The sequence below is a fragment of the Leopardus geoffroyi genome, chromosome E3 (assembly GCF_018350155.1).
Source record: "Leopardus geoffroyi isolate Oge1 chromosome E3, O.geoffroyi_Oge1_pat1.0, whole genome shotgun sequence".
NCBI classification, from domain to species: Eukaryota; Metazoa; Chordata; class Mammalia; order Carnivora; family Felidae; genus Leopardus; species Leopardus geoffroyi.
This window is the reverse complement of record NC_059340.1, coordinates 39,216,264-39,235,440: the sequence shown is the minus strand read 5'-3', so window position 1 is coordinate 39,235,440 and position 19,177 is coordinate 39,216,264. Positions and strand designations below refer to the sequence as shown.

The following is a 19,177-nucleotide window of genomic DNA, read 5'->3' as shown; positions in this document are numbered from 1 at the left end:
ATTGGCGAGCGCCGCCGTCAGTTCAGGAGCACGGCCGGGCGCGGTGCCTTCTGGGAGACCGGGTGCCCCCGCAGCTGCTACGTCACGACCGGTACTTCGTTTCCGGTGCGGAAGCCTGGTCTCCCCGCTCGGAGCGAGCAGTCTGCGCTTGTGAAGGCGAGGCTCGAGGCCGGCGACAGACCTCTCAGCGACAGAGGGAGGTTAGGCTGGCGGCAGCCGCTGTGTCTGGGGCTCTGTTTGGGAGACGAAAGGCAGAAAGCTGGCCCCAGTCCTCCATGACGGACTGGCACCTCTCCAGGTACTGGCGGTGTAGCTCCATGACCTGCTGGGAAATGTAGTTCGGCTCCAAATAGCCAACGGGTGGCCGCCAGGCGCGGCGGTTGCGACGGGGCAGTCCCACTCCCATCCCACCCACACCCCACCCCTGCGGCTCGGCCGGATGTGGGCTGTCTCTAGGACCGGAAGATCTGCGCGAGGCGGCGGCTGTTTCCGCCAGAGCGTCCAGTGTGGGTCAAAGGACTGCAGAGGCGGTGAGTGGGTGGTGGGTCAAGGTCTTTGCCGGGTTCCGGGTCCTGTCACAGCTGTCCCTCCTGACGGGGGCGGCCCGTAGGTCATAGCCGGGCGACCCTCCCTTTCCCTGCTTGCCAGCTTCTACCGTGCGTTCTGAACGGGTCATCTTGTTTGCAGAGAAATCCTAGTGGTCCTTTTCCAGTCGTCTTCGTTTCCGTCCTCAGCCTCTCACGGAGGCCTAAGCATCCTTTCTCCTTGCGTTGTTCCTGTACTCGGTTTATTCCCCAGTGAGGCACTGCTCAGGGTTGTGACAACCTCGGGGCAGGGATTGCCTTACTCCTCTAAGCAACACCAGCCTCCGGCCGGATGACACAAGTAAAAATACAAATATTTTTTTTTCTTAACCTTGACTGTAGGTGACTCACTTAGCCGTGGTTTAAAATATGTTACAGAAGGGGCGCCTGGGTAGCTCAGTCGATTAAGCGTCCTACTTCGGGTCGCGATCTCGCCGTTTGGGAGTTCAAGCCCCACATCAGGCTCACCGCTGTCAGCCTGTCAGTGCGGAGCCCGGAGCCTGCTTCAGATTCTCTGTGTCTTTCTCTGCTCCTCTACTACTCGTGCTCTGTCTCTCAAAAATAAATAAACGTTAAAAAAATTTTTTTTTAATATGTTACAGAGTAGTGTCAAAACTGTGTTCTACCACAAGTTTTTGTAAAAATAAAGAATACTTGCCTTTCCAGGCATCAAACATAAAACAAAGCAAACAGCAACAAAAATTGCTTCAAGCAAAGCAGTATGGTTTGGGGGCACCTGAGTGGCTTAGTCGGTTAATTCTTTATTTGGGATCAGGTCATAATTTCACAGTTGGTGAGGCAGAGCTCTGTGTTGGGCTATGTGCTGACATTATGGAGCCTGCTTGGGATTCTCTCTCCCTCTCTCTCTGCCCCTCCCTTGCTCAGGCGTGTGCTTTCTAATAAATAAACTAAAAAAAAAAAAGGGTGCTGGTGGGGCCTGAGTGGCTCAGTGAGTTAAGTGGGGGACTCTTGATTTCAGCTCAGGTCATGATCTTATGGTTCATGGGTTCCATCCCTGCATCTAGCTCCATGCTGACAGCTCGGAGCCTGCTTGGGATTCCCTCTCTGCCCCTCCTGTGTGCTTGCACTCTCTGTCACCTCCCCCCTCAAAAAAAAAAACAAAAAACAAAAAACCAAAAAAAACTATGCAGGTCATGATCCCATGGTTAGTGAGTTTGAGTCCCACATCAGATTCCATGCTGACAGTGCAGAGCTTGCTTGGGATTCTCTCTTTACCTGCCTCTCTGCCCCTCCTTCACGTCCTTCTCTCTCTCTCTCTCTCTCTCTCTCAAAATAAATAATATCAGTATGATTTGAACTAGGAGTCAATAAATAGAACAGTAGAAAAGAATAGTAAATACCGGGGCGCCTGGGTGGCGCAGTCGGTTAAGCGTCCGACTTCAGCCAGGTCACGATCTCGCGGTCCGTGAGTTCGAGCCCCGCGTCGGGCTCTGGGCTGATGGCTCAGAGCCTGGAGCCTGTTTCCGATTCTGTGTCTCCCTCTCTCTCTGCCCCTCCCCCGTTCATGCTCTGTCTCTCTCTGTCCCAAAAATGAATAAACGTTGAAAAAAAAAAAAAAAAAAAAAGAATAGTAAATACCAAAATTGACCTGAATGTCTGTGAACCTGTATGAAGGGTAGCATTTCAACTTAGCGTAAAATAGATGATGCTAAGCAAAAATTGTCTCTTCTTCTGGAAAGAAAGTAAGGCTCGTTTCCTTATACTGTACACAAAAAAAATGGAATTTAATAACCAGTAAAAGAACACAAAAGAACGTTAATGTAGACGCAAAACAAGAAACTGAAATGCCTTAAAGTAAAATATAATCCTGAGTAACTGTATTTTACAAAAACTTTTGGGGCGCCTGGGTGGCTCAGTCGGTTGAGCATCCGACTTCGGCTCAGGTCAGGATCTCGCAGTTTGTGACTTCTAGCCCCGCATCAGGCTCTGTGCTGACAGCTCAGAGCCTGGATCCTGTTTCAGACTCTATGTCTCCTTCTCTCTGCCCCTTCCCTGCTCATGCTCTGTCTCTCTCTGTCTCTCAAAAATGAATAAACATTAAAAAAAAAAACTTTAAAAAACAGTATTAATAAAGTCAAATCATGAATAGACTGGAAAGCAATTGTAAAAGAAAGACCAGATAAAGAATTAGACATTCCCAACATACAAAGAACTCCTGCCAGCTGATAAAAGACAAAAGGCAAAGGCTATGAAGTCACGAAAACTAAATGGCCATTAATATTTGAAAAGAAGCTTAGGCACTTTGGAAATAGTTTGTCAGTCTCTCAGAATGATATCACAGAATTACCATGGCCCAGCAATTCCATTCTTAGGTATAAGCTCAAGAGAAATGAAAACATATTTCCATACAAAAACTTGTATGGGAATAGCAGCATTATTCATAATGGCTGAAAAGAAACAATCCAGATGTCTATTAACTGATGAGTGGCTAAACAAGATGTAGTATGTCCCTACAATGGATTATTTTTCAGCAATAAAAAGAGGAATGAAGTACTAACGCATCATTTAACATGGATGGACCTAGAAAACATGCCAAGCGAAAGAACCCAGTCATAGAAGCCCGCATATTGTATGATTCTACTGGCATGAAGTGTCCAGAACGGGCAAATCCACAGAGACAAAAAGTGGGTAGTGGTTGCCAGGGGCTGGGGATAGGACAGAATGGCAAGTGACTGCCAGTGGATGTAGGGCTTGTTTTGGGGGTGATGAAAATATTCTGGATTTAGTGCTGAGGTTTGTACATATTGTGAATATGCTAAAACCCGCTTGATACATACTTTGATGCTTATTTTTAAGAGGGGGAGACAGAGCGCAAGCAGCGGAGGGGCAGAGAGAGGGAGACACAGAATCCGAAGCAGGCTCCAGGCTCCGAGCCGTCAGCACAGAGCCCGACGCGGGGCTCGAACTCACAAGCCGTGAGATCTTGACCTGAGCCGAAGTTGCATGCCTAGGTGCCCCTTAATATACAGTTTGAAAGGGTGGATTTTATGGTATGTGAATTCTATCTCAATGAAAAAAAAAAAGGGAAATTTTCATCTTACAAATGTTTAGTATCTAAAATATTTATGTAGTTCCATAAAAATATTTATGGAACTACAGACAGCTGAGTTCCCTATCTAGATTCTACATGGCAAGTAGTTAAAGGAACTGCGCTGTTCCTGTAGAATGAAGTGAAAAGTAGGAGTTCATATGGAAAATTCACAGCCTCACTAACAGGTGATGAAATAAATGAAATAAATAAATTAAAACATAGGTAAAACCCCATTACATCTCTACTGAGTCCGCAAAAAAAATGTTTAAATGACAAACATTACTTTGGGCATGAAACATTATTTAATCTTTCTGAAGGGTTGTATGGCCAGCTGTAACAAGTGTCATCAAATAGTTCACATTCTGAAGCCATTTTATGAATAACAGGAGAAAATATATGTGTACGGGGAGGTGTTGGAGAAAATACAGGAAGATGTTCATGGAAAGGTTTCATCAAGGGGAAATTGGGAACAGCTAAGCAAATAGAACCCATGAACTGTGTTGGAGTGTCAATTGTGTGCATAGAACCAAACTCCAGGAAGGGACCAAGGCCTTGTTTCATGTTCTGGCCACAACTGTGGAGAACTTGAGTCCAGTCTAGGTTCTAGCATGAAAATGGAAAGATGAGTTGGAGTAGGAGAGGTTTAGAGTCTAATATTCTTTTGATTCTTTTCTCCCTCCCGCTTACATCCTTTCTCTTTGCATCTCTTTAAATGGGGGATGACAGAGGGAGTACCCGAACTAGAACACCCAATATTCCACAGATTCTCCATGGATCAGGACAGATTTTTTTTAAAAAGCTGACACTTGAAATGTGTGTCTGTTTTCCCACTTCCCACTCGAGCAGCTCCGTCTTTCTCATGGTGTTCAGTAGGGAAGTGGGATCTCACAGTGATCGACTAAGTGACAACAGATTGAGTGCAAACCGAGTGCAATTATGACCAAATTTTCAAATCGGTTTATTTATGAGGCCCAGTCTGCTTGATTGATTTTTCAGCTTTCCAAGTCCTCAAGAAAAGAGGGGGATGGAATGAAGGGACACATCTTTGCCATAGAGTTCTGAGGGAACCTGAGGGTGAGGTCTCTGTCTTGGGGGCATCTTAGGGTGCTAATTCATACAAGGATTTATTAAGCAACAGCCATGTACTTCCTCCTTTGAGGTATCATCAGTACATGTGCTCTCTTCACCCTTGTTTTACCAATATTTGTGTACCTAGCTTATTTCTGCTACCATCCCATAGGCATTTTGGACATAGACGCTACTCTCTTATTCAATATATTACCCACAGCAGCTGAAACCCAGTAAGTGTTCGATAATGACAGTTGAGTATACGGATTCAAGATACAAGGCTGGGAGCCAGAAGAGAGATGCAAAGTGGTGGGCATTCAGGGAGGCCCCTGGCCACCCACTGGACAGATGATCAGAGGATCCGTGTTCTTCCCTCCGTCATGTGTTCCAGGGCTGAAGATAGGCTGAAGGGGCCCAGAGCAAGAGAAGCTGGTGAATGTGTAGATAACGGATTTGTTTGTTACATTGTAAAAGGAAATGTCTCCGGTGGTGTAATCAAGGAAGATGCCGACACGTCTGGGGGGTTCCGTCATCTGCAGGCGCGTTGGGGGAATGGTGGACACCTGGAATTCGCTTCGCTTTGTCATCATCACCACCCAATAGCCATTGTCAGGTGACAGAGTCATGTTCCCCTTCCTGCTCATGGATGCCTTGCAGATACCCAGGATCCACCCTGTCTTGTTTCCTACCTCCACTTCCCAATAATGGCGGCCAGAGAGGAAGCTTGGAAGGCCTAGGGCAATGATGCAACTATCGAATCTTTCTGGACTGTCAGGCAGACGATCCCACTTGTTTCCAAGTCTCACGCTTTTCAGGTCATTAGAGAAGATGAGATTGGGGTGGGCAGTTTCTGTGTCCAGAATCACATTAACTGCAGAGAGAATTAGAATATCTAGCTGGGGGTCCATGGGCAACATCCCCACAGGGTCCTCCCCACCTCCAGGAAACATGCAAAGGGACATTCTTCTAGAATTCAGTGGAGGTCAGCACGGGGACCCAGCAGGCGAAGGCCACTTGCCTTGGTCTGGGCACTTACCGGCATGTGTCTGAGCGCAAATCAGTTCTGGAACTATAGAGAAAAACAAGATGGGAGAGGGGGGAACCCTGAGCATCCCAATTCAGAGAGGCTAAATCTACTCTGGTCACTGCAACCAGGACAGACAAGGATCCCCATCCCAGCTCAGGATTCCTCTGCTTGGATTAACCCCATTCCTCCCAGACCCCAGGGTCTGCCTTGGAGACTCTGTGGTCTGATGAGACGACCCAACCAACAAGTCCAGTACAGAGCCTATGAGGGCTTTCTTCTGCCTTTGATACGCGTGTTTCTCTCTCTTCTAAATAATGCCCAGAAGTCAAGCATAGGGAATATCACAGTAGCCCCTGGCAAGCACATTATACCACCACTATACTCACCATTGATGGTGTCCATTTCTGAATGCAGAATTTCTAAAAGAAGAAAGGGACGTTGAGTTAGGTTCCGTGGCTAGGGACAGATCCGGAAGAGGCTGAAGGTGGCGTCAGAATGGCTGTGGGCAATGGGGAAGAGATGCCCGGGGGTTCTGGGCTATGTGGATCTCAGGGAGGAGGTCAGCAGGTACCTCCCATTTTCTTCCTAGCCCACCTACCCGAGAAGTACTTCATGCTCTTCTCCACAAACTCTGATTTCTGGTAGAACAAATGCATCTTTTTTTCCACCTCTGGAGGAGTGGCCCATGGCTTAGGGACAGTCACCATCTTGGCCCTAGAGACAAAAGATGTTGGGGCGCCTGGGTGGCTCAGTCGGTTGAGCGTCTGGCTCTTGATTTTGGCTCAGGTCATGATCTTGGGATCATGGTCCCAGGGTCGTGGGATTGAGCCCCGAGTCAGGCTCTACAATGAGCTTGGAATTTGCTTAAGATTTCTCTCTCTCTCTCTCTCTCTCTGCCCCTCCCCCACGAGCACTCTCTCTTTCTCTGAAATTAAAAAAAGACTGTTGGCCAGAGAAGGCAGGAGCCTAGGGGTAGCTCCCATGAGCTGGAAGTAAGGTGCAACCTCCACAGGGCACACCCAGTTCTGCCTGGGTTTTGCAAAGAAAGTCTTCTCTGGACTTTGAGTTTTAAACACTGGTCCTCAACTTTGGCCACAGATTGGCATGACCTAGGGGTTTTTAAAAAACGCTGATATCAAAACCACGATCAGTTTTAATAGTGGCCTGAAAATGGTGCTGATACTGAAATGTTCAGCCCAGAATTAGCTAGGTCAAATTAATTACACTTCTTCGGTCTTTTGCTGTTGAAATAGAAATGATAAGAAGAACAAAGAGCCACAATGAGATATGACTCATTAGAATGGCTATTATTATTTTGAAAAAAAATCAAAATGACAGGTATTAGCAAGGACCTGGAAAAATTGGGACCCTTGTGCATTGGTGGTAGGAACGTAAAATGGTGCAGACACGGTGGGAAATAGTATAATGGTTCCTCAAAAAACCAAACATAGAATTGCTATATGACACATCAATTCTACTTTTGGGTATATACCCCAAAGAATTGAAAGCAGAGACTCAAACAGATGTATTTGTAGCAGCATCATTCACAATAGCTGTAAGGTGGGAGCAATCCAAGTGTCCACTGATGGATGAAAGGATAAACAATATTGGTGTCGACATACAATGGAGTATTTCTCAGCCTAAAAAAATGAACCAAATTCGGATACATCCTATAATGTGGATGGACCTCGAAGACATTACGCTGAGTGAGATAAGCCAGGCACAACAGCACAAATACGGAATGATTCTACTTCTCTGAAGCAGTTCAAGTAGTCGAATTCACAAAGACAGAAAGTAGATTGGTGGTTGCCAGGGGTTGGGTGAGGGGGCAGTGGGGAGTTAAGGTTTAATAGTATGAAGTTTCCATTTGGGAGGATGAAAAAGTTCTGGAGACGATGGTGGTGTCGGTTGCACGATAATACGAATGTACTTAATGCCACTAAACTGTACATCTAAAAATGGTTAAAGTGGTAAATTTCATGTAAGATATGTTTTACCACCAAAAAAAAAAAAAAAAAAAAACCCCAAAAAAACCAAAAAAAAAAAAAACGGGGAAAGGACAAGAAAAATGATGCCAGGGTCAGACTCTTGGAGATTTGGGTTGAATTTGTGTGCCAGGGCTTGGATGTCAGGCTTTTTTGTAAAGCTCCCAGGATGACTGTAACATCCAGCGTCCTCTCTCCCTTTCTCTTCCCTCCCCTGTGGGCTGGGCTTAGCATCTCCCCCCTTAGTAGGCGTTTCCCTCCCCATAAGCATTCGTGGGCTCAGGGAGGGAGCCACTTCTGCAGGAACAGTTTTCGTGAGGCAGTTCGCCTTTAGGGAGGTTTCTTAGGAACCACCGTTAGCACCACAGGCTGTGTTTGTTCCTTCCGGTCTTCAGCCCGTGCTCTTCCTCCTGATCACACTCCCATTTTCCCTACACAAATCCAAAAAGGCCTTTGCAAGCTGCAGGAGATGGGAGAAGCCCAGGAGGAGTCACAAACCCGGGGTTGGGAGCATCTCCCTCCTAGGAATGCCTCCCCTACTGCTTCCTGTAGCACACCCAAGGAAACAGGAGGGAACCTCTCGGTACCTGTGCAGGGTGACTCCGATGTCCTAGGAGAGAAAAGAGGGAAGCTCTCCATTACCAGTCTCCTAGGGGCTGTGCTGACTCCTGGCCCTTCCTCCTGATCTCTCAGCCCCAGGGTATCAGTAAAAGTGGGCACCTCTCCCCAGTTCTAATTCTCATTGCCCAGTGGGGCTTGTAGCAGAACCACACCCAAGCCCTGCTTTTCTCTTCTCGGAGATGCCAGGGGATCCCTTGGATGCTGGGACACCCTGGGCTCTTGAGAGCTCATCAAAGGGATCTGGGCGTAAGACTCTCGTCCTGTACTGACTTGGGTTAGAACTATTGCAGTGCTGGGAGCCCATGTCGTCCTGCTGGGCACAGCGGGCAGGGGAAGGCCGGGTACAACCACACTCACCTGCATGAGCTCCCATTCCGGCTGGCTCTGTTTGACCTCCATCTCCCCAATCAGCTCATTGAGAAGGGCGATGTCTCTGGACGCTCGGGTGCTGTATGACTCCCTGACGTGGCCAATGGTCTGGCCCAGCTCCTCTAGGGAGGCCATGAAGAACTTCTCTTGCTCTTCCAGAAAATGGTACAGCTGCTTCAACTGGTGCCGGATTCTCTGCTTCCGGGTTTCGATTTGTTTCTGGGGAGCAGAAAGGTGTAGGGGGTCTGTGCAGTGTGCTGGATGTGTGTGCCCAGAGAATCCCCAGAAGCCCACCTCCTGGCGATGGATAAGAGGCAGGCTTCCTCAGCTTCTTGGAGGCCTGCATTTCAGAGCAGGAGGCAAAATGGACAGAACCTTCCAGAACAGACTGAGAGTGGCAGGGGCTGGCTCTCGTAAAATGCCCTGAAACCTAGTGTCATGGGTTGATTTGTACTCCCTCAAATACCTACGTTGAAATCCCAACCTCTGCTACGTAAAGAATATGATCTTATGTGGAAACAGCGTCATCACAGATGCAATCAGTTAAGATGAGGTCATCCTGCAGTGGGGAAGTTGGGACACAGACACACGGGGAGAACGCCATGTGAAGAAACGTAGGCAGAAGGTGAACAAGCTGAGGGGAGAATCCCGGGATGTGTCTTTCCCTCAAAACCTTCAGAAGGAACCAATCCTGCCAGCAACTTGATGCTGGACTTCTGGCCTCTAGAACTGTAGAGAATATATTTCTGTGGTTTAAGCCATTCTGTCCGTGGCACTTGGTTACGGCAGCCACAGGACACTAAGATACCCGGTGTCACCTTCTTTCTTCCTTGAAAGCCAGTGTGCGGATGGCCTCTACCTGGGGTCATAAATGGACGAGGTTATAACTACCAAATCGTCCAGGAGGGAGACCTCAGTCCCTGTCAAAGTGTTGGCATGTAGAAGGTCTTCAGTGTGGCTCTGAATGGAGGCCGTCGTCCATTCCTGTGAAGTGAACTTGACCTCCACTACCATTGCACAGAGGTCAGCCTTGGTCCATATTCTACCACCCTCTTTCTCCTCATCACTAGAGAGTTCCTGCAGAGAGGTGAAATGGCTCTAGGGCACCTTCCCCTTCCTCCATGGAGAGAGAAGCCCCTTCGGATCCTCTAGGATCTGGACTTAAAAAAAAGTCGTTTCATTTTTGGCTCAAAAGCATAGTTGGTCCTTTTGAACCAAAAATGTCTCCTTACCTTTGGTGGTGGTTGTTGATGGTAGCAACACTGGCTTTTTTCTTTCTTAAAGAGGACAGGCCAGTTGTCATGTTTACTGTTCTAAAATTGTTTGATAGTTTTGCCCATGATTAAATTCGGCTACATGTCGTGGACAAGAATACCATATACTTAGTGCTCTGGCTTCCCTAGCACATGGCACGGGGAGGCAGAGTGTCCACTTTGTCCCTCACTATTATTGTGAGACTGAGATCGGTCACTTGGTTGAGGAGGGGGTCTATCACATCTCTCCACTGTAAATATACATTATTTTCTTTATAATTATCAAGTAATCAGAGGAGTCAGTATCCTGTTCTCTTACAATCTCCTGCTGAAAATTTTAGCATCTGTCGATGATCCCTGTTGGTGTCAATTCTTATACCGGTGCTCGTGTAATGGAAATGTTTTGTTTTTTATTGTTTATTTTTGAGAGAGAGGGTGTGGGGGAGGGGAGAGAGAGATGGGGGCGGGGGAGGGGGACAGAGGATCTGAAGTGGGCTCTACACTGATTGCAGCGAGCCTGATGTGGACCTCGAACTCATGAACTGTGAGATCATGACTTGAGCCGAAGTCAGACGCTCAACTGACTGAGCCACCCAGGTGCCCCTGGCAAATTTCTAATTCAATTATTCTTCTATATTTGTTTTAGCTGGCATTGTGCTATAAAAAAGAGCTTCCCCTTCCCCCTTCCATATGATGAAACAAAAAAATTTTTTTTGACTGTTGGAAGAAGGAGGAAGAACAGAAGGGGAAAACAACATCACCTTTCTACAGGGGCTCATGTCATTGTGAGTGTCTTAAGGGAAGGGCAGACCTTCTTGTCCACCTGAGTTTCCCTGCGACCCAGGCTCTGCCTCACCTTCATGACAGGGGCATCCCTGACCTCTCCTTCACCCACACGTTCCAAGCCACTTAGGATTATAGGGTTTTCTTTTATTACACTTCATGAGTTTCCCGCAAGTCAGACACCTGGGCCAATGCCATGCCTGTCCCCATTCCTGCCCTTTGTTATCTTTGCCTGTTCCCCATTGTGGTGTGGTAGGAGATGGTGTCCAGGCAACAGAAATGCGTCAGGCAAATTAAGGCTCATTGGGGGAGGCGAATTCGCTTGCAGGGAAAAAGGAAGCAACCTATGTGTCCAAGTTCCACAGAGGAAGGCCCACAAGTGTATTTATTGAAATACGTGGCACCACAAAGTGACAGTTTTAAAGAAAATGTCGACTTTAACCATTTGAATTTTAAAAATCAATATGGTGTTTGTAAAAAAAATAAAATGGACAACAATTATAAAAACGACGCAGAGGACTATTTAAAATGGAAAAGTCTTGGGGCACCTGGGTGGCTCAGTTGGCTAAGCATCTGACTCTTGATTTTGGCTCAGGTCATGAATTCACGGTTCGTGAGATTGAGCCCTGAGTGGGGCCCCCCGCTGACAGGCTGGAGCCCGCTTGGGATTCTCTCTCTAACCCCCTCTCTGCCCCTCCCCCCTCAAAATAAATAAATAAGATTAAAAAAAAATAAAACAAAATGGAAAAGTCTCACGTCCCATTTCCTCAATCCCATCCCTCACCAACAGCCACTGGTGTTAGTTTCGCTGAACCATTTTGCGGCGAGTATGAGAAACACAGGGTCCTCGGAGATTCCCTTCCCTGCTGGAGGTGGGTCTCCCTCTCCAGGGGCAAGCTCATCCTTGGATTCCTGTCACCTCCTTGCCCCGTCAAGAACAGGTGATTCTATTTTTTTTAATGTTTATTTGTTTTTGAGAGAGAGAGAGTGCACACAAGCAGGGGAGGGGCAGAGAGAGAGGGAGACACAATCCGAAGCAGGCTCCAGGCTCTGAGCTGTCAGCACAGAGCCCGATGCAGGGCTCGAACCCATGAACCGTGAGATTATGACCTGAGCCAAAGTCAGATGCTTAACCGACTGAGCTACCCAGGAGCCCCAAAAGCAGGTGGTTCTAAATATGTGATCAGTTCTGTTTCCCTACGAACCAGAACATAATTTGGGGACCCTCCTGCTCACACTTGGTCCCCTCCCTCCTTCTGTAGGGGTGAATCCAGGCAAGGACTGGCCACAGAACACCCCTGGCCTTACCAGGAAGTCCGCGGTCTTCTTATCCCCCTGAGATCTCTGCTCCTCCCCAGATTTTCTCAACTCCTTCAGATACTCCAGCTGCTTTTGAATTTGCTCCTGGAAAAGGGGCACTTTGTGAAGTTGAAACTTGGAGTTGGTGCCAACTCTAGAGGGAAAAATCTGTAGGGAGTAAGGCGGATGGTGTTGCAGCCAAGAGCATAGGGAGGGTGCCCAGGAAAGAGGAAGAATGAATCCATCTCACAAGGGAAGCAGAGCCAAGAAGTGGTGAGAGATTCACAAAGACCTGTGAGCCCCTGGATTCAGCGATGCCTGAAGCCAGTGCCCTCGGATCTCAGCTACACGAACCACTAAATTCCCTCCTTGCTGGTCTGGTTTGTGTTGTGTTTTGTCATTTACAACCCAAGAATGCTGGTTAATGCATCAACCCCCCAGGGTTGTTGGGAAAACAAAGCTGCCGTGGCACGTCCCAGTGACCAGCAGAGAAAGCCCCCCGCCCCCGGCCACAACAGGAAGCCCTACCTTATATTCCAGGGCAGCCTCCTCGAGGGGGCGCACCCGGTGGCCTCGGTGCTCTTGACTCAGCCTGCAGATGAGGCAGATAGGCTCCCTGTGGTCCTCGCAGAAGAGCAACTGGGCCTGCCTCATATGTCGCTCACACTGTGGCAGGGCCTTGGGGCTCAAGCTGGTCATCTGCAGGCCCTCCTGCTGCTTGCAGTCTCCTGAGTTCTTTACCAAGAGTGGGGCCTGGCTCTGGAGCCAGCTAGTTGAGCAGCTGTCTGAGGTCTTGGGATCCCTAGAAGCCACGGAGCGTCTGCAGGAATCGCGCACGTGCGTGCCACCAACCGGGTCTCCTTCCTGGGCACGGCCAAGGACATACACAGCCTCATCCCGTGGCTTCCCTGGAGACACGGCAGTGGAAAAAGTTCCTGAGTGACAAAGCCAAGGTGTGACGCAGGGGTGCTACCAAGCACAGCAGAGGGAGCGAGCCCACGCCTGGGACACACGAGTTCCTGGTTAGACTGTGGCCGCTTCTAGCTTGTCCTCCCCTGACTTCGCTCCAGCAAGGCAGTCAACCACCCACTGGAACTGAGGGCTAAGGGCTAGATCTCAGGGCAGTCCTGAGACTTGCAATCCTTGGGTATTTATCCTAAAGAAGGGTCTTTTGTTATAAATTCTGTGCCTTCTTCCCACACAGACGCGGATCTGGCAGGTGATATAAAGGCAGCGAGACATTCTGACCAGTGTTTGCTCTGCCGCTGAAAACCACCCAGGCTGCTCAAGACGTGAGCGGGATCTCCCTGAGGACGTGGATTTACTCACAGCCTGACCCCTAGGAGAGTCGATGGCACATGGTAAGGAGTTGAGAAGTGTGTGTTCAATGAAAGACCTCTCCTCCCATCCAGTTCAGGAAGTCTTAAGCAGAAGTAAAGAAAGGGATTTGACTTTATAAGGCTGAAGGGCTTAACCCACCATGATGACAAACAGCTGCGACCAGCTGTGCCCCAGGACCACAGCACAACTTCACGAGGCAGAAATGACAGGAGGTACAAGAAACAGAAACACACTCAATCTATCAGTCCCCTCCCACCCCCTCTCACAAGGTCCCAGGAATTCCTATCACGTCTGTAAGCCAGACTGTGGGAGGCCTGCCTGGTAACCATTTTCCCCTCCTTCCCTAGTGATAGAATTGATTGCTTCCCATCAACTGATGGCTGCTTCTCACCCCCAGCCCCCCTCCAAACCCCTACATTTCTCAGCCTCCCTTGCTGTTAGGTGTGGCTATTTGACTGCTTTCTGGCCAAAGGGATATAAATGGAGGCATCACGAGCAGCTTCTAGAAACTTCTGGAAACCTTGCCTAAGTGATACTCTTCTCCTTTGTCCTTCCACCCTGCTGCTCGGAATGAGACCATGAGCTTGAGAGCCAGCTTGGTGGAACAGAAAAGCAGCAGGAGCCTGGTTCCTTGTTATGAACCACCTGTGAGTCACGTATATGAAAGAGAAACAAACTTCTAGCTTGTGTCAGTTAGCATTACGTTGGCATTTCTGTCACCCACAACCCAACATAATCCTAATTTCTGCCTCCTAAGTGAAAGACATTTAGCATTTTAGCCAGCAGCTCTCCTTGCTGCCCAGAGAGAGGGGTGAATGGCAGAATCTCAGCCCCGTGACATACTGCCATGGGGTCATTGTGAGAAGCGGGTATTTTTACCCAGTCTTTCCCAGATGCTCAAGCTGGAGTCCATGAATCCCTTGGAATTCTAAAGGACTTCAGGGTGTCTAAGAACTGACTGGCTGAACTTTGATGCAGCATTTTGTGAAGATGTGCATACGTGCATTTTCTCAGGATTCACATCCTACCTCAGATTCCCAAAGGGTCGGGGATGTCAGGGGAAATCCAGGCATCTGGTGACATCAATACAGTGGGGATAAAAGGAGGTTTGTGCGGGAACACCTGCACTGGTCACCGTCTCTAAGGATGCCAGGTCTTGTGAGTTTTGGGGTCCTTTCTCACCTGAAGAAGGAGGAACTTCTGATTCTGAAGGCTCATGGAACTCACCGCCTACCACCTCTGTCAAGGCCTCAGGGGGTTCTTGACCCGCAATTCCGTTTTTCTTAGAAGGTCCTGTAGATTCTGGATGCTCCCAGGTCGTCTTTGCTCTAGTCAGCGTTACATTGGGAAGTGTATTCCTGAATGCTCCCCCTTTCAGGCTCATGGAATGTTCTGGATTCCTAAAGCCTTTCTCTGGAGTCACAGTAGCCCCTACATTCAGAGTGGCCACTTCACCGAGGGTGGCCGCTGAGTCTGGATTGTCACTTCTCATTTTCTCTTGAGACAGAAGAGTTTCTGGATTGGGGACTTCTCTCTCTCCTGAAAAAATGGTAATTTCAAGACTTCTGGGGCGCTTCTGTCCAGAAGGTAAATGTGCTTCATTTATTTTGGATTTTGTCCTTCCTAGGGACCCAGTAAGCGACCCATAGTTCAGTCCTTGGAGCCTTCCTAAAGAGCTGGCATTCCTGCGTAGCCTCACACTGGGATCGATCCCCCTTTCCCCCTGCAGCTTGCCAGGGAATGGGCATTTCCTGGAGGACAGAGTCGCGTTCCTAGCCCCTGGCTTGCCCAGCATATCCAGGCCTTCGGAGGTCTTCTGATCTCTCCGTTTTCCCTGAGGCTTCTTCTGGGTCCCCCTTCCAGCCTCAGGCTGGCTGGATGGCAGACTGGGGGCCCCGTCACCACTTTGCCGCTGCCTATCACCTTCCAGGACATCTGGTATCCTCAGGCCTTTGGGCTTATTCTCCCCGGAGGGGCAAGACATTGCTGAACCGTCTGCGCCACTTTCTTGTATCAGAGACTCTGCAAAGACAGCAAGATGCAAAGGCATGAAAATGTGTGGTGCTCGGGGCCAGGGGTTGGGAGAAGGGAGAGAAGGGGAATCCTCTTAATTACAGAGGTTTTGGGGCGCCGGGGCGGCTCAGTCGGGTAAGCGTCCGACTTCGGCTCGGGTCGTGACCTCGTGGTTCACAGGTTCGAGCCCCGCGTCGGGCTCTGCTGACAGCTCCGAGCCTGGAGCCTGCTTCCGAATATGTGTCTCCCTGTCTCTCTCTCTCTCTCTGCCCCTCCCCCACGTGCGTTCTGTCTTTTTAAAAAACAAATAAATTTTGAAAAGATTTTCTCTCTCCCTCTCTCCCCCTCCTCCACTCGTGCTCTGTCTAAAAAAAAATTACAGAAGTTCAGAGCGTTCTAGGCAACAGCAGTCAATTACCATTAAATAAGAAAATGCTAATTAGTTGTTATATATTTCCCAAATGGTGCTTTTCAAACGTCTTTGACAGGAGAACGTGCAATATAAAGCCTTACACAGAATTCTTAATACATAAAATACATAAAAACCCTAGTTTACTTGTATAAGTGTGTGCATGATTATACATGTACAAAGCTCACTTATAAAATCCCTCAATAAAGAAGTATTAAGGTGTTTGTCAAGCGCCCCTAATGACACATATTAACATGAATTTGTTGGTTTTGTGAGTTAGAAAAGTTAATAAAATTTGAATTAAGTATTTGCTGACATTCCAAAGAATCCCTGAAACATCTTCCTGGGATGTAACTTGAAAACCGCTACTCTAGTAAAGAAATGAAGATTTTTTGTAATTAGCACCTTAATGTTTCGTTTGAAGAAGCTCTTATTGAAATGACCTCAGAGTGGTTTAAAACACTTGGCTGTTGTAAAAACATGTTGCTTCCTAGGAAAATGTTAAGTTCTTGGAACTGGCTCTGGAACTGGGGGGAAAGCCCTGAAGATGCTAATAACCAGGTTTTAAAACATAACAAAGTAACTTAGAAATTCTCCTCATCCAAAAAAAAAAAAAAAATTCTCATCAAATGACACTAGACTCCGATTACGGTTTAATTCATCACTCTTTCAAACGGCAAGAAGTTCCATGTTATTTAAACATTTCTACTTCAAAAAACACACATGGAAAGCATTTCTAATGTGTCCTTGGAGTCTGGAAGTAGAAGAAATACTCAAACATTAAAGAGTACTTTTTTACACTTGATCTTAGCCAAAAGGCTGAGAAGCGAGAAAGAATATTTTTTTAAGCCGACCACGTATTAGCTCTCCCCCCAAATCTCACACACACAAAATCTTTAAAAGCAAACATCAAATAAGTCACATTTGTCGATCACAGTGGAATGAAATCAGAAACTTGCAACCAAACAGGAGCAGAAGAACAAGAGGCAGAAGGGAGGAAAACAAGGGAAGAGAAAAGATGGAGGAAAGGAAGAAAAAGGATTGGGAATTTTAGAATACCGTTGTGAAATGGGTCAGAGAGCTCAAAAGAAATTAGGTGGGTCCTCTCCCCAAGATACTTGTCGGTCCACAAGCGTTAAGCACTTAGGAAGTGCAGGATCCTCTAAGATCAGGCATCTAGCTCCTGCCTCTTCTGATTCTGTCCCACAGTCAGAATCTCAGTCTTTTTGTTTTTTTTTTTTTTTTTAAGCCTTTGGGAGCTTTGGCTATGCTCACCCAGCTCCAAAGACCTGAGCGGCAGAAAGGAATTGCTCGGCCAGTGTCACTGCGGTCATTGGGAAACCCGGGACTCCTAATCCTCAGGTCACAACACACTGGTCCAGACCCAAGTTCTTTCTTGCACCTCCGCCCCACCCCATGAACAGCCCGAAGTCGTGCTGCAGGATGCAAGGGCATGGGACCTGCTTACCTGGGTCAGTCGCCTTGTGGAGCTCCTCTGCCAGGAAGTTCTGGTTGATGGCCCTCAGGACCTGCAGGGTCAGCCGCACGGCACACTCTTCCCCATAGTGGGTGATCAGCAGGGTGGCCAGCCTCACTGGCCTGGCTTTCTGGAGCTGGCCCCGGGGGATCCGGGATTGATCCTTCTCCAGGCTGGTGTTCTGGAGCTTAAACTTGAACCTCTCAAAGTCGTTGGGCACCAGCCCCTCCAGGGAGTGCAGCAGATGGTCACTAGGGGTCTTGATCATGGTGTTGACCAGGAGAGGCCGGAGCCAGATGTCTGAAACAGCTTCTGTCCTGGAGCCCAGAGGGTGAGTAAAAAGAGACAGGTTGTGAAATAACGGAAAAGGCACAGGAAACACTCTGCACTCTGGTGAAAATGGATCTGTGAGTGTCATTGTTTGTTTGTTCCCAGTGTCATCACTGGCTCATGTTCTCTTTCTGACAGGTTTGGAGAGGGCTGGGAGGGCACAACGCCTTTCCAGACACATGGTCCTCCAGATGTCCCACCCCTCACCTCCACATACCGGCCTGCAGAGCATCGGGTAAATATGTGTGTGCGTGGAAGGGGGTCTGGGATCGGATTCCAGAGCCTTCATCCTGAGCAGGCACTCAGATGCTTCCCTCTCTCCTCCCAGGATATGGGGGCGGGCGTGGGGAATAGGAACAAAGCCCTGGTCCCACGCTGAAGAGGAAAAGGGTCTGTCCCCTTGGCCAGTTGTTCTCCTGCAGACTCCTGGGATTTTATTGACTCTCCAGAGCAAATGTGCGGGGGGAGAGGGGGATGGAATCAACAAATGCAGCCCCACAAGCTTTGCCCTTCCCTCACCAAGAAGGAGGCGAAGCCAGAAGGGCACTGCCAGGACACAAGCCCTGGTGTCACCCTTGCTGGTGTAGGTCCAGCTGTCTGGTACTTTCAGCATCGTGAAGGCCTCAAAACACCTTGGGTGGAAATGTCAAACTGATTTGTTTCCTACTCTGCCCCGGCTTCCTGAGGGCATACCCCTGAGGGAGGGTGCTGGTCCATGCACATTTGTGTAACAAGTTTTTTTTTTTTTTTTTTTAAAGTAAGCTCTACATCCAACTTGAACTCAGCTGAACTCAGAACTCTTGAACCGGCGCTTGAACTCAGAACCCGGCGATCAAAAGTCACATGCTCTATGGACTGAGCCAGCCAGGTGCCCTAAACACATATTTTGGACACCATGCCAGGATGCTGGAGAAAGAAGGGTGAAAAAGGCATAGGTGTCCTTTGGAGCTCATGGCCCAGTGTGGGGTTCTAGAAGTCGCTCCAGAGCTAATGCAAGTCGTATGTGTGGTGAGCTGACTTCTGCCACAGTTAACTGCTTCTGTCTTTCTGCTTTCTGTCTTTCTGATTTTTATCCCCAACTTTTTGTTTTGAAAAATTTCAAACCTACGGAAAAGTTGAGAAGAGTTACCTGGATTCACCAACTGTTCACATCTTACAGTACTTGGTGATTCTCTCTCTTACATACACACATGCATGAACTTTTTTTTCCATTTTTTCCCCCTCTGAACCATTCGGTAATGAATCTCAAACATTATCAGATAGTACTCCAAATACCAGATACCCTAAGTACTAAGAACGAGGATATAAGGATACTATTTTATTTATTTTAATGTTTATTTATTTTTTGAGAGAGAGAATGAGCAGGGGAGGGGCAGAGAGAGAGACGGGGAGACACAGAATCTGTAGGAGGCTCCAGGCTCTGAGCTGTCAATGCAGAGCCTGACATGGGACTCGAACCCACAAACTGAAAGATTGTGACCTGAGCCGAAGTCGGATGCTTAACTGACTGAGCCACCCAGGCGCCCCAAGGATATTTTAAATACTCAGAATACAGTCATCACACTC

At 48.1% G+C, this 19,177-nt stretch overlaps 1 protein-coding gene and 1 long non-coding RNA gene across 5 annotated transcripts; one reads left to right on the top strand and one right to left on the bottom strand.

Annotated features, from left to right (window-relative positions):
• Positions 1-112: 112 nt before the first annotated feature.
• On the top strand, positions 113-18,926 carry LOC123589806. Of its 3 annotated transcripts, none has more exons than XR_006708468.1 (4): positions 113-298; positions 13,246-13,402; positions 17,750-17,846; positions 18,370-18,926. It is a non-coding gene; the product is annotated as an uncharacterized LOC123589806 (long non-coding RNA). The 3 variants fall into 3 exon arrangements; XR_006708466.1 differs by lacking the exon at positions 113-298 and adding an exon at positions 305-530; XR_006708467.1 differs by lacking the exon at positions 113-298 and adding an exon at positions 11,528-11,683.
• On the bottom strand, positions 4,571-17,629 carry MEFV (MEFV innate immuity regulator, pyrin). Of its 2 annotated transcripts, none has more exons than XM_045462424.1 (10): positions 17,273-17,629; positions 14,565-15,404; positions 12,570-12,949; positions 12,051-12,146; positions 8,695-8,925; positions 8,304-8,326; positions 6,330-6,445; positions 6,118-6,150; positions 5,741-5,773; positions 4,571-5,575 (listed from the first exon to the last, which is right to left on the bottom strand). In XM_045462424.1, the coding sequence occupies exons 1-10, from the start codon at positions 17,547-17,549 to the stop codon at positions 5,022-5,024; spliced, it is 2,583 nt and encodes an 860-aa protein (XP_045318380.1). In that variant the 5' UTR covers positions 17,550-17,629; the 3' UTR covers positions 4,571-5,021. The 2 variants fall into 2 exon arrangements, with proteins under 2 accessions (XP_045318380.1, XP_045318381.1); XM_045462425.1 differs by having other exon boundaries at positions 14,610-15,404.
• Positions 18,927-19,177: the final 251 nt, after the last annotated feature.

Coding starts and splice junctions, on each gene's coding strand:
- MEFV (XM_045462424.1), bottom strand. CDS start 17,549: ATGATCAAGACCCCTAGTGACCATCTGCTGCACTCCCTGGAGGGGCTG. Junction 6,151..6,329: donor GAGCATGAAGTACTTCTCGG/GTAGGTGGGCTA, acceptor TTCTTCTTTTAG/AAATTCTGCATTCAGAAATG. Junction 5,774..6,117: donor AGAAATGGACACCATCAATG/GTGAGTATAGTG, acceptor TTTTCTCTATAG/TTCCAGAACTGATTTGCGCT.